Below are 15244 nucleotides of genomic sequence, written 5' to 3'. Positions count from 1 at the left end.
CCGTCTAATTTAACAGGCCTAAATTCACAAGTAACTTATTCATTTAGCTGCTGAAGATCATCGCTAAATGGATAGTTATTGTATCAGCTGAAAATTCAGCCCCTACGTTCCATTTCACCTACCCCGAAACCCTGAACCATGTCAGCCTCTGCATTTAGATATGTTGGCTCCAAGCTATGAAACACAATTCCCCCTTGCCTTTGGTCAGAACCCTCCTACCACTCCTTTAAATCTACCTTGAAGAGTGAAGACTCATTTTTTTTGCCCTTGCCTATACTACTTCCCATTAAGTCTCTGTTTCTCAGGTTGTTGTAAACTGCTCTGATGCCTCCTTGTAGCATGTTTTATTATTGTAAATATAAACTGCTCTGAAGCTATTTCTTGGTATTTGGCAGTATATCAAGCCTCGTATAATAAAATAAAGTAAATTTGCCTCTTCTAAGATTAAATATATGGCGAAGGGGAGTACTGTGCCAAGTTCTTGGTCGATAGAGATGCCCATTCACCGAGTCTGTTTTGGGTCTAAATCTATAGTATTCACCTAGCCTGTGCTGCAATGTTGTAATAAAGGTGAGCCAGGTGTCCCAGTGTGATCGGAGTCCATAGTTTAGCACCTTCTGAAAGCAGAAGGTGAAGCCCAGCATCAACTAGCAAGACAGCCTGAGCAAGTTATGGTGTGTATACTGCTTCAGTCCATAGAGACTGGGGAGTTGTAGTAACTTGAGAATTGTAAAGGGTGAGTGGCGTTCTGGAACGGTAATAGCATTATTGATATTCCCACCTGGCAGCTAGACCATGGCTTTAAATAGAAAGAAATTAAAGATTTCTTAAATAATTTTTCATCAAAATTTCTTATGCAGTGCATTGCTGATATCCTCAATATATGAGTAGGAAGACCAGTTAAACTGTTGCAGTAGCGAACTATAGCAAAATACCACCAACACCTGCAACACAATCTTTGAAACCAGGGATCTTGGCAATTCATAATGAAGATAATTTGGTAAATAGCACACCTCAGAATAGGCTTACCAACCACTAGAGTTGTTTTTAGCTGAATTACTGCAGAAAATTCAATTTCTCCAAACAGATTTTTCTAAGGCAGTGGATAACATAAAAACTGAAATCAAAGCACTACAAGACAGTCACCCAAAATGCAATTAATATTGGGGAGCAAATTGACAACATTGTCCCACTTCAATCCAAGCTGACAAAGTTAAGACGTATTGACTAAGGAACTCGGGGGGTGGGGAGGGAGGGGGGGAAAGCATGATGAATTTGAGAATAGGCAGTGGCAGTGCAATATAAGAATCTTTGGGATGCCTGAACACAAAATTTGCCAAAGATGTTTACAAGCTACAGCAAGATCTGCTTGCCTTCTGTGTGCCAGGAGCAGCACCTGAAGCTACACTGGATATAGCCCATGGGGAACAGGCCCTTGAACAGGCAAAGCTACCCTGCCAAAAGTCAATACTCACCTGCTTCCATTAGTTTGGAGACAAACAAACCCTGATGCAGAGTCTTAAAGGAAAAATATCAGTGACCGTTCAAGGTCTTGAGCTCCACATTTTTTCTGATTTGTTGCAATATATCCTAGAAAGAAGATGCTTCCATCCTCTGACTCAACATTTACAAGAATGAAACATCCATTTGCCGAGGACAAGCAGGCTGCTTGTTCTCACATGTGGGTCGACGTCCGCGTCGGCCCAGGAATTGGCATTTTGCAAGCAAAATAAAACAAAGTTTTGCCAGAGTCTTCTGGCGCGCACGCAACACGCATGCGCGGACTGATTTCCTGCCCGTCGCGTGAGCACGTCTCCTCAGTTTTCTTTTCTCCACTTTGAGGTACGGCAGGTTTTTATCTGCACTGTTCTCAGGCCCAGGAAAGAGTCTTTGCGAGTTTTTTCGCTTTTTTGTTCTAATTTTCTTTTTTTATTTCAATTGTCTAAAAGAAAAAAAAATTTCCCATAGTGTCTGTTAGATTTTTTTCACTTTTTAAAGTTTTCTTTGTTTTTCGACGCCGTGCGGTTGGGTTGTTCCCTTATTTTTTGTGCCTTTTTATGTTAACAGGCACAATCGCGTCTTTTGATTTCGCCGAAGCCGTTTTTCCTTCCATGTCATTGAAGACACCCAGCGGCTTCAAACGTTCTACTCTGTGCAACCAGACCATCTCAGGTACCGATACCCACACCTGGTGTATCCAGCGCCTTGGGCCCGACCATAGCCCAGCCGCGTGTAGTCTGTGTCTTTGTATGAAGAAACGGACCCAAGTGTCTCGAGAAGCCCAACGAGAAAAGCATTTTGGGGCTTGGTCCGGTCCTTCGACATCAACATCGGTACCGAGGTCGGCGGCATTGACATCGAGGGAAGCATCGACGTCAGGAGCGGAGGTAATGGCTGCTGAAAGACCAACTCGCGCTGGAAGCAGTGAGGCATCGAGTGGGTCTCCATCTGCTTCGAGGCCTCCTGTTATGCAGGCCCCCCGGGACCGACCTTCGTCGGACCCGGTCCCAAGGAGGCATGAGGATTCCACGTCCTCTTCATCGGTACCGAGGAGTCTCGATGAGTGAAGGCAAAGAAGCACCATCATTGTTCTCCTTCGACACACGGTGCCGGGAGCTCCGGGGCATCGAAGGAATCGGCACCCGAGAAGCATCGGTGCTGGGAGGATCGCTCCCCCTCTATACAGGAAGTGCCGATGTGTCGGTCTTCTGGCAGCCCGGTGCCTGCTCCCGAGCCTCGACAGATTTTACCTCCAGCTCCTTTACCGACCCCACAGCCTTGTCTGATGGCGTCTCTCGAAGAGCGCATCAGGGCCCTGCTTCCAGAGCTTCTGCAAGGATTGCTGCACCAGTCTGTTTCGTTGTCAGGGGTGTTTGCGCCTTCCATAACGTCTGCTGCAGCGGCATCTGGCCTTTCGCCTGTGGTGAGGTCCCCGACCTCGGTGCTGCCTGTGGCATCGGCGTCGACTGCCACCCAAGTCGACTCCCCTTCAACGTTGGTGGAGGAAGCTTCACCGCAGTCCAGGCGGGTGTCAACTTCTCGGCACCGCTATCGAGGACGTCGTCCCTTGGCGTCGAGGCAGGCTCAGTTTCGGACTACTCTGAGGGATGTCTTATCCGATACTGAAGATGAGCATTCGTGGGAGGAAGAGGAAGATCCCAGGTACTTTTCTTCTGATGAGTCCTATGGGATTCCCTCTGAACCTTCCCCTCCACCAGAAAGGAGACTTTCTCCACCGGACAGTCTATCCTTTACCTCCTTTGTCAGGGAAATTTTTATTTTTTTATTTATTTGTTACATTTGTATCCCACATTTTCCCACCTATTTGCAGGCTCAATGTGGCTTACATAGTACCATAGCAGCGTTCGCCGGTTCCGATCTGAACAAATATAAAGTGTACATAAGGACAAGGTGTGGTTGTGGTAGAGTGGGGATCGTATATAGTAGATACATTGGGGGAACATTAGGTAAGAAGAGGGAGAGTTGGGGTGAATCCATTGCGTTCTTGGTGTTGTTGTGTAGCTGGTATTCTTGTTCTTATGTAGGGTCGGTGGGGTATGTTTTTTGGAACAGGTTCGTTTTTAGTTTTTTCCGGAACTTTAGGTGGTCGCACGTTGTTTTTACTATTTTTGTTAGTGCGTTCCATAGTTGTGCGCTTAAGTGGGAGAAGCTGGATGCATGTGTTGATTTGTATTTGAGTCCTTTGTTTGGGTAGTGGAGATTCAGGTATGTTCGACTTGATCTTGTTGTGTTTCTGGTTGGTAGGTCTATGAGGTCTTTCATGTATCCAGGGGCGTCACTGTAGATAATTTTATGGACCAGGGAGCAGATTTTGAAAGCAATACGTTTTTTGATTGGGAGCCAGTGCAGTTTTTCTTGGAGGAGTTTGGCGCTTTCAAAACGCGATTTGCCAAATATAAGCCTGGCTGCTGTGTTTTGAGTGGTCTGGAGTTTCTTTATAATTTGTTCTTTACAGCCCGCGTAGATTCCGTTGCAGTAGTCTGCATGGCTTAGCACTATTGATTGTATTAAGTTGCGAAATATTTCCCTTGGGAAGAATGGTTTCACATGTTTGAGTTTCCACATTGAGTGGAACATTTTCTTTATGGTGGATTTCGCTTGATTCTCGAGTGAGAGATTCTGGTCGATTGTTACTCCGAGGATTTTCAAACTGTCTGCGATAGGAAGGGTGTAACCTGGGGTGTTTATGTTTGTGGGTTTATATGTGTTGTATTGGGATGAGATTATGAGACAGTGTGTTTTTTCAGGCTCAGCCCCAGCGCGCTCGTTCTCGTCAACAGCGTGTGCCTAAGGCCCCTGGTGCTCCCCAGCAAAAGCAAGGGACGGGCTTTTGACTGGCTCCAGTTCAGCATAACCTCAGTAAAAGTGTCCATACCGGACAACTTGCTGGTAGAGGGGAGGTTGATGTTTTTTCACCAAAGGTGGCCTCTCATAACTTCCGACCGGTTGGTCCTTCAAATAGTCCGGTTAGGATACATCCTCAATCTGGAATCCAAACCTCCAAATTGCCCACCGGGAGCTCATTCTTACAGTTCCCAGCACAGGCAGATACTTGCAGAGGAACTCTCCGCCCTTCTAAAGGCCAGTGCGGTCGAACCCGTTCCACCAGGGGGAGAAGGGTTGGGATTCTATTCCAGGTACTTCCTTGTGCAAAAGAAAACAGGGGGGATGTGTCCCATCCTAGACCTAAAGGCCCTGAACACATTTCTAGTCCGAGAAAAATTCAGGATGGTTTCCCTGGGCACCCTTCTTTCCATGATTCAAGAGAATGATTGGCTATGCTCTCTGGACTTGAAGGATGGTTACACACACATTTCGATACTTCCAGCTCACAGGAGGTATCTTCGATTTCTGCCAGGAACACAGCATTTTCAGTATTGTGTACTGCTGTTTGGTGTGGCGTCTGTGCCCAGAGAGTTTTTCAAAGTGCCTGGCGGTAGTCGCAGCATCGCTACGCAGACTGGGAGTGCATGTGTTCCCTTATCTCGACGATTGGCTGGTAAAGAGCACCTCGGAGGCAGGTGCTCTACAGTCTATGCAAATGACTATTCAAGTGCTAGAGCTATTGGGGTTCGTGATAAATTATTCCAAGTCCCATCTCACCCCAGTTCAAAAATTGGAATTCATTGGAGCTCTGTTGAACACAAAGGCAGCTCGTGCTTATCTTCCCGAGGCAAGGGCAGACAACCCCCTGTCCCTAGTGTCCATAGTGCAAGCGTCTCAACAGATCACAGCTCGGCAGATGTTGAGACTCCTGGGGCACATGGCCTCCACAGTTCATGTAACTCCCATGGCACGTATACACATGAGACCAGCTCAATGGACCCTAGCTTCCGAGTGGTGTCAAGCTGTGGGGGGTCTAAAGGATGTGATCCAACTGTCCAGCGACTTTCGGAATTCCCTTCAGTGGTGGACAATTCGATCCAATTTGACCTTGGGACGCCCGTTCCAAATTCCTCAGCCACAAAAAGTGCTGACGACGGATGCATCCCTCCTGTGGTGGGGGGCTCATGTAGATTTATTTATTTTTGTTACATTTGTACCCCGCGCTTTCCCACTCATGGCAGGCTCAATTCGGCTTACATATTGTTTACAGGTACTTATTTGTACCTGGGGCAATGGAGGGTTAAGTGACTTGCCCAGAGTCAGAAGGAGCTGCCTGTGCCTGAAGTGGGAATCGATCTCAGTTCCTCAGTTCCCCAGGACCAAAGTCCACCACCCTAACCACTAGGCTTCACACTCAAGGAGCTTGGTCCTTTCAGGAAAAAGGTCTTCAGATCAACCTCCTAGAATTGCGTGCGATCTGGAGCGCTCTAACAGCTTTCAGATATCGACTGTCCAACTAAATCATTTTGATTCAGACAGACAATCAGGTTTCCATGTATTACAGCAACAAGCAGGGGGGCACCGGATCTCGCCCTCTGTGTCAGGAAGCCGTCCAAATGTGGCTTTGGGCATGCCGTCATGGCATGTTTCTCCAAGTCTCTTATCTGGCAGGCGTAAACAACAGTCTGGCCGACAGATTGAGCAGGATAATGCAACCTCACGAGTGGTCACTGAACATGGGCATAGTTCTCAAGAGCTTCCGAGCGTGGGGCACCCCCTTGGTGGATCTTTTTGCCACTCAGTTCAGTCACAAGGTCCCTCAGTTCTGTTCCAGGCTTCAGGCCCACGACAGACTAGCGACAGATGCCTTTCTCCTGCATTGGGGGACAGGCCTTCTGTATGCGTATCCTCCCATACCTCTAGTAGGGAAGACTTTGCTGAAACTCAAGCAAGTCTCGGAACCATGATCCTGATTGCACCCTTCTGGCCGCATCAGATTTGGTTCCCTCTTCTTCTGGAGTTGTCCTCTGAGGAACTGTGGAGATTGGAATGTTTTCCAACCCTCATCACCCAGAACGATGGGTCGCTTCTACATCCCAACCTCCAGTCTCTGGTTCTCACGGCCTGGATGTTGAGAGCTTAGAATTCGCCTCTTTGGGTCTTTCAGAGGGCATCTCCCGAGTCTTGCTTGCTTCCAGAAAAGTTTCCACAAAGAGATGTTACTCTTTTAAATGGAGGAGGTTTACCGTCTGGTGTGACAGCAAGGCCCTAGATCCTCTTTCTTGTCCTACACAGACCCTGCTGGAATACCTTCTACACTTATCAGAGTCTGGCCTCAAAACCAACTCAGTAATGGTTCATCTTAGTGCGATTAGTGCCTATCATCACCGTCTAGAGGGTAAGCCTATCTCTGGACAGCCTTTAGTTGTTCGCTTCATGAGAGGTTTGCTTTTGTCAAAGCCCCATGTCAAACCTCCACCCGTGTCATGGGATCTTAACGTCGTTCTCACCCAGCTGATGAAAGCTCCTTTTGAGCCACTGAATTCCTGCCATCTGAAGTACTTGACTTGGAAGGTCGTTTTCTTGGTGGCTGTTACTTCAGCTCGTAGGGTCAGTGAGCTTCAGGCCTTGGTAGTGCATGCACCTTCAACAGAGTAGTCCTCCGCACGCACCCTAAGTTCCTGCTGAAGGTGGTGTCGGAGTTCCATCTGAACCAGTCAATTGTCTTGCCAACTTTCTTTCCCCATCCTCATACCCGCCCTGGCGAAAGCAGTTTGCATACCTTGGACTGCAAGGGAGCATTGGCCTTTTACGTGGAGCGGACAAAGCCCTTCAGATAGTCCGCCCAGTTGTTTGTTTCTTTTGATCCCAACAGGAAGGGAGTCGCCATCAGAAAATGCACAATCTCCAATTGGCTAGCAGATTGCATTTCCTTCACTTATGCCCAAGCTGGGCTGATTCTAGAGGGCCGTGTCACGGCTCATAATGTTAGAGCCATGGCTGCGTCAGTGGCCCACTTAAAATCAGCCTCTATTGAAGAGATTTGCAAGGCTGCAATGTGTCATCAGTCCACACATTCACATCTCACTACTGCCTTCAGCAGGAAACCCGACACGACAGTCGGTTTGGGCAGTCAGTGCTGCAGAATGTGTTCGGGGTTTAGAATCCAACTCCACCCCACTAGACCCATTTTTTTGTGTTCCAGCCTGCACTCTCAGTTAGTTGTTTATGGTTTCAGGTCAATCTGTTATGTCCTCACCGTTGCGAGGCCCAAATGACCAATGTTCATTGTTTTGAGTGAGCCTGGTTGCTAGGGATACCCCACATGTGAGAATAAGCAGCCTGCTTGTCCTCGGAGAAAGCGAAGATACTTACCTGTAGCAGGTATTTTCCGAGGACAGCAGGCTGTTCTCACAAACCTGCCCACCTCCCCTTTGGAGTTGTTATTTATTTCTTTATTTGCTTTTTGATTTAACTGAGAAGACATGCTTACGCGACGGGCGGGAAATCAGCCTGTGCATGTGTGGTGCGTGCTATTCGTGCCACAGAAGACTCTGGCAAAACTTTGTTTTATTTTGCTTGCAAAATGCCGATTCCTGGGCTGCCGTGGACGTCAACCCACATGTGAGAACAATCAGCCTGCTGTCCTTGGAGAATACTTGCTACAGTATCTTCGCTTTACTGCTGCAGCTTTCTCTTTGCATTTATCTTTGAACTTTGAAACATCATCTGCCATCTTGCAGATCTGGATGATTTCATAGATATGGTAGAAGAACTAAAGAATAACTTGGACCAGCTACAGCAAAGTTCCCTGGGAGGCACAGAATGAAAAGCCTCCATAAAGTGGAGAAAAGTCTCTGGAAACAGGAGGTGGTTGAGTCTTCCTGGACCTGAGTCGGAAGACCAGAAGATGAACCCAACAAAACCTCAGGAATGTTGAAAGACTCTGCTTAGCGGTATAAGAACTTTTTTTTTTCTCCAATATTTAGACATTCTGAATGTGCTTCAGACTTCTGCATGACTAACTCCTGCAGGCCTGTCTTATCTTGGATGTTGGGTATTTTGGCAATTTGATTTTAGATTTGTTTTTCTATTTTATATTGTTTTTACGTGGAAGTCACGTTTTTTGGAAAGATGGGAAGAAGGTCGCAGTGCCAGCAATGTACTCCAGAAGATGTGATTATCCTCGCACTTATCAGATGTGAAGTTAAATGGTTATACTCTTTGGGCATTTTGGTTTCTAAAGGGAGGAAGTTTGATTTTGATGTCTTTTTAGCAAGGAGATTTCTGACTAACCTTGAAGTTTGGACACAAAGGGGGAACGGATATTCAGAGGAAACTCAGTTTGTGCCTTAGAATGTATGGGGTCTCCATAACCTTAATCAAAAGAAAATTCTTGTCTTCATCCACAGAACTAAAGCTGATACAGTTTTTCTCTTGGAAACTCGCTTAAAGATGAAAACTTGAAATTGTGAATAGATAAAGGGTTCTTTTACTAAGCAGTGGCAAAAAGTGGCCTTAGCACATCTGTGAAATGGCCACTTTTCTGTATTAACGACCATGTGCTAATGTTGCTATTAGCATGCAGTCATTTAAAAAAATTACTATATGAGTACTTACCACCAACCAGTTTATAGGCAGGAAACGCTCATGCGTTATTCCTGTACTAACCAGTTGATTAAATTAATTTTGAGTAGCATGTTAACATAGAGGGGAATAATCGAACATCGCCGGCAAAATAGGTCGCTGGCGATCTATTTTGGCGGCGGCGCAACAGCTGGCCGGAACCATATTTTCAAAAAAGATGGCCCGCCATCTTTTTTTCGATAATACAGTGTGGGCCGGCGAAATGCCTTGGATTTCGCTGGGTTTGAGATTGCCACTTTTGTTTTTCCGCGATAATGGAAAAAAACTGCCGGCGATCTCAAACCCAGCGAAATCCAAGGCATTTGGCCGTGGGAGGAGCCAGCATTTATAGTGCAATGGTCCCCCTCACATGCCAGGACACCAACCGGGCACCCTAGGGGGCACTTCAAACATCTTTTATAAACAACCAAATTAGCTTCCAGGTGCATAGCACCCTTCCCTTGTGTGCTGAGCCCCCAAATCCCCCCCAAAACCCACTGCCCACAAGTGTGCACCATTACCCTAGCCCTAAGGGCTGAAGGGGGTCACCTACATGTGGGTACAGTGGGTTTTAGGGGGCTTGGGAGGGCTCAACATTACCCACCACAAGTGAAACAGGTAGAGGGGGGATGGACCTGGCTCTGCCTTTCTGCAGTCCACTGCAACCAACAACAACTGTTCCAGGGACCTGCATACTGCTGTCAGGGTGCTAGGTATGACATTTGAGACTGGCATACAGGCTGGCAAAAAAGGTTTGTATTTTAATAATTTTAGTGTGGGAGGGGGTTGGTGACCACTGGGGGAGTAAGGGGAGGTCATCCCCCATTCCCTCCGGTGGTCATCTGGTCAGTTGGGGCACCTTTTTGAGGCTTGGTCGTGAAAATAAAAGGACCAAGTAAACCCGGCGAAATACTGCTTATCGCCGGGTTTTATTTTTCCATTATCCGCGAAAGCCGGCCATCTGGTAGCCACGCTCAAGCCTGCCCATGTCCCACCTTCGCTTCGCCGCCAACACGCCCCTTTGAACTTTCGCCGGCGAGGCAAAGGGAAAGCGGCAAAGCTATCACAAATGTAGCTTTCGATTATACGCTTTTCGCCGCTTTTGCGAAATCGCCGGCCATATCCCGATTTGTGTCGGGAAATAGCCGGCGATTACTTTCGATTATAAGCTGGATAGTAACATAGTAGATGACGGCAGAAAAAGACTTGCACAGTCCATCCAGTCTGCCCAACAAGATAACTCATATTTGCTACTTTTTGTGTATACCCTACTTTGATTTGTACCTGTGCTCTTCAGGGCACAGACCGTATAAGCCTGCCCAGCACTATCCCTGCCTCCCAACCACCAGCCCTGCCTCCCAACCACCGGCTCTGGCACAGACCGTATAAGTCTGCCCAGCACTATCCTCGCCTCCCAACCACCAGCCCTGCCTCCCCAACCACCGGCTCTGGCACAGACCGTACAAGTCTGTCCAGCACTATCCCCGCCTCCCAACCACCAGCCCCGCCTCCCGATCTTGACTAAGCTCCTGAGGATCCATTCCTTCGGCACAGGATTCCTTTATGCTTATCCCACGCATGTTTGAATTCCGTTACCGTTTTCATTTCCACCACCTCCCGCGGGAGGGCATTCCAAGCATCCACTACTCTCTCCGTGAAAAAATACTTCCTGACATTTTTCTTGAGTCTGCCCCCCTTCAATCTCATTTCATGTCCTCTCATTCTACCATCTTCCCATCTCCGGAAAAGGTTCGTTTGCGGATTAATACCTTTCAAATATTTGAACGTCTGTATCATATCACCCCTGTTTCTCCTTTCCTCCAGAGTATACATGTTTAGTTCAGCAAGTCTCTCCTCATACGTCTTGTAACGCAAATCACATACCATTCTCGTAGCTTTTCTTTGCACCGCTTCAATTCTTTTTACATCCTTAACAAGATACGGCCTCCAAAACTGAACACAATACTCCAGGTGGGGCCTCACCAACGACTTATACAGGGGCATCAACACCCCCTTTCTTCTGCTGGTCACACCTCTCTCTATACAGCCTAACAACCTTCTAGCTACTGCCACCGCCTTGTCACACTGTTTCGTTGCCTTTAGACAGGAATGCATAAGAAACTATTTTTGATTGTAATAAGAAGGGGAGAGTACTTAGGGAGGGTGAGAAAAAGATTGAAACGTTCAGTGTTTAATTTTGAGAGAGATTGATAGTACATTAAATGTAAAACTTAGAATAATTACAGTATTATGGTCAAATACTCATAATTGTGAATAATGTTTTCTGGGTGATGTTGTATGTTTATCCTGGTTGTAAAGGTATGCCTTGGATTATTTAATCTATTGTATTATCCTGAAAACAATAAAAATATTAATACAAAACAACACAGAATAAACAGAATATGGTCATGTTTGACCCAAAGGCTGCATCAGGGGCACCCAAACTGAGAAGAAAAAAGCATATTTGTATGTCAGATACTATAATATAGAGAGAAACCTACAAAAATCCATATAGTCACAATATTATACTTACCCAATTGTGAATTAATTTCATAGTATACTATGCCATACTTTGTATTGTGAATATTTTTACTGCTGTAATTGTGTATTGCTCATGTTTGATTTATTCTTATTGTACACTTCCTTGAGTGAATTCCTTCTAAAAGGCAGTAAATAAATCCTAATAAATAAACAAACCAAAGAGAATACACAAACACCTAAATTCATAACAATCAATTCATAATATATGTTTTAAGTTTTAATGTATTGGTAGTAAAAATAATTGTTAATATTCTATAACCTTTTATTGACATTTTTCTGTTTATTTTTAACCTTGTTGCTTTGTTTAGAAATTTAAATCCCTGTAGATGGTATTTTGAATACCCACCCCCCCCCCCCCCCCGGTGATTATTGGAGATTACGCCAATTGCACCTTGAACCTTATAAAGGAAGGACCTTTGTCCTATATCATGTACATAAGAACAAACCAATCCAAAGTTTATCAAGAAAAGTTTGCATATTAGCAGAATTCGCTGATCTGCTTGGTCCTTACAAATCTGGTTAACCACGATTGTAATGCATATATTTTGTATGTGTATATTAGAGTATTGTTTCATCACCGGAGGTGGCTAACACCTCACGGTACTATGTAAGCCACATTGAGCCTGCAAATAGGTGGGAAAATGTGGGGTACAAATGCAACAAATAAACATGTATTCCAGTGATTTGTAAATTATATACGGCATACTCCATTGTCTGTCAATAGTGAGACTCGTGTAAGTGTATGAAAGCTGGGCCTGCACTTTTTTTAAATTCCTATTTGCTGTCATTTAAGAATTTTGAATCAGGACCTCAATAAATCAGGATCTGAATTTGTGTTGCTCTCTTTGCAGGATTTATATGGCTATAATGTGAAGTCAGACATTTACAGTGTAGGAATCACTGCTTGTGAACTGGCCAATGGGTGTGTGCCTTTTCAGAATATGCAGCGGACTCAGGTAATGTCCTAAACACCTCTTTCTAAAATTTCTATTTAAATAAAGCAAGTATTATGCTTTTACATAAACATTTTTATTGACAACAGTGTAGTACAACCAAGAAACCACAAACAGGCCAGGTACATTACAACCCTCATCCATTTTCAATATAAATTCTGTATTTCTCCTCTCCTCTTAATGATCAACCAACCTTAGGCTCCAGTCATAATGAAAATTCTGACTTCCTGACGATATGTAACTGGAGTCATAATGAAAATTCTGACTTCCCTGATGATATGTAACTGGAGCACTATAAGTAAGTAATTCCCATATACTTTCCTCCTTCCTTATCCCAACCCATTATAGCATCGACTAAGGCAGTGGCCCCCAAACCTGATCCAGGAGGCATCCCAGCAAGTCAGATTTTCAGGATATCCACAATGAATATTCATGAGAGAGATGTGCCTGCAGTGGAGGCAATCATGCTAATCTCTCTCATGAATAATCATTGTGGATATCCTGAAAACCTGACTGGCTGGGGTGCCTCCAGGACCAGGTTTGGGAACCACTGGACTGAGGGATCTGAATGCCTGTGCTTTTATGACTCCCAGGTCCCCTTAATCAAGATTAACACCTCCCTCCCTCCCCCTTCCCACTCCAAACATATTCTCATTATTCCTGTCCAGTTTGCCGAACACTGTTAACAGCAATTGATCGTTGTATGTATTGTAAACAGTTTAATAATAATCTACGTCTTCTCAGGCTCAAGGTACACTAGGCTACACAGATAAGCTTCCCATACTTTTAAATAATATTTTTTCCTTCTAGGAGAACCCCTTCTCTTCCCTCTCAATTAGCAAGGAAGTTTATTTGATTCTTCCAATGCCAATAGGCCAGAGGATCGGGGGATGTCCAGTATTGCAGTATATATTTACGAGCAATCAAAGACATTTTAGTACCTGTGTTCTCTTCTTAGGGTTACCCCCAAGAGCCCCATTGTTTGTCCAAACCTAACTTCTCCATTGAACCCACTATTACGCACCCTAATGTAGAAGCCATGTGTCGCACCATGGAGTCCCAAAAACATTGTATCTTTGTGCAACTCCAAAAGGAGTGAACCAAAGTGTTATCTGCTACTTTGCATTTGAGACATATAGGAGAAAAAAGCCTCACCGATTTGTACATCTGCATGTGTAAAAAATATGCTCTGTGTAGTACTCTAAAATAACATTCTTGAAGCCACATACCTGAGACTAACTGTGGTATACCTCTGATATTAGCTTGAATATCCCAACCAGCCAATGAAACACCTAGATCCCTAGTTCATTTCTGTCTCAGATCTTCCAAGTCATTACTTTTCACCAGCTGTTGGAGGGTTTTGTGCAGCCCGGAGATGGAGATACCTTGTACCGAGATACCTGTAAAGAAATCTCGTAATTTAGCTCCCATACCCTGTCTAAGCTGTCCCGCTAGATACAGTGGGGGAAATAAGTATTTGATCCCTTGCTGATTTTGTAAGTTTGCCCACTGACAAAGACATGAGCAGCCCATAATTGAAGGGTAGGTTATTGGTAACAGTGAGAGATAGCACATCACAAATTAAATCCGGAAAATCACATTGTGGAAAGTATATGAATTTATTTGCATTCTGCAGAGGGAAATAAGTATTTAATCCCTCTGGCAAACAAGACCTAATACTTGGTAGCAAAACCCTTGTTGGCAAGCACAGCGGTCAGACGTCTTCTGTAGTTGATGATGAGGTTTGCACACATGTCAGGAGGAATTTTGGTCCACTCCTCTTTGCAGATCATCTCTAAATCATTAAGAGTTCTGGGCTGTCGCTTGGCAACTCGCAGCTTCAGCTCCCTCCATAAGTTTTCAATGGGATTAAGGTCTGGTGACTGGCTAGGCCACTCCATGACCCTAATGTGCTTCTTCCTGAGCCACTCCTTTGTTGCCTTGGCTGTATGTTTTGGGTCATTGTCGTGCTGGAAGACCCAGCCACGACCCATTTTTAAGGCCCTGGCGGAGGGAAGGAGGTTGTCACTCAGAATTGTACGGTACATGGCCCCATCCATTCTCCCATTGATGCGGTGAAGTAGTCCTGTGCCCTTAGCAGAGAAACACCCCCAAAACATAACATTTCCACCTCCATGCTTGACAGTGGGGACGGTGTTCTTTGGGTCATAGGCAGCATTTCTCTTCCTCCAAACATGGCGAGTTGAGTTCATGCCAAAGAGCTCAATTTTTGTCTCATCTGACCACAGCACCTTCTCCCAATCACTCTCGGCATCATCCAGGTGTTCACTGGCAAACTTCAGACGGGCCGTCACATGTGCCTTCCGGAGCAGGGGGACCTTGCGGGCACTGCAGGATTGCAATCCGTTATGTCGTAATGTGTTACCAATGGTTTTCGTGGTGACAGTGGTCCCAGCTGCCTTGAGATCATTGACAAGTTCCCCCCTTGTAGTTGTAGGCTGATTTCTAACCTTCCTCATGATCAAGGATACCCCACGAGGTGAGATTTTGCGTGGAGCCCCAGATCTTTGTCGATTGACAGTCATTTTGTACTTCTTCCATTTTCTTACTATGGCACCAACAGTTGTCTCCTTCTCGCCCAGCGTCTTACTGATGGTTTTGTAGCCCATTCCAGCCTTGTGCAGGTGTATGATCTTGTCCCTGACATCCTTAGACAGCTCCTTGCTCTTGGCCATTTTGTAGAGGTTAGAGTCTGACTGATTCACTGAGTCTGTGGACAGGTGTCTTTCATACAGGTGACCATTGCCGACAGCTGT

At 45.4% G+C, this 15244-nt stretch overlaps 1 protein-coding gene across 2 annotated transcripts in view; it reads left to right on the top strand.

Annotated features, from left to right (window-relative positions):
• The window catches only part of STRADB (STE20 related adaptor beta), a 123960-nt gene that overhangs the window by 70587 nt on the left and 38129 nt on the right, over window positions 1-15244 (top strand). For both annotated transcript variants that reach the window (XR_003942875.1, XM_030210113.1), the window contains exon 9: window positions 12366-12470. Coding sequence is in view for 1 of the 2 variants with exons in the window: in XM_030210113.1 (XP_030065973.1) it covers window positions 12366-12470 (105 nt within the window). In the remaining variant the exon portion in view is untranslated. The remainder of the gene's footprint in view (window positions 1-12365; window positions 12471-15244) is intronic.

This window comes from Microcaecilia unicolor, chromosome 7 (genome assembly GCF_901765095.1).
Source record: "Microcaecilia unicolor chromosome 7, aMicUni1.1, whole genome shotgun sequence".
Classification (NCBI taxonomy): domain Eukaryota; kingdom Metazoa; phylum Chordata; class Amphibia; order Gymnophiona; family Siphonopidae; genus Microcaecilia; species Microcaecilia unicolor.
Note: the sequence above shows the minus strand (reverse complement) of the source record. Positions and strands in the feature narration are given on the sequence as shown.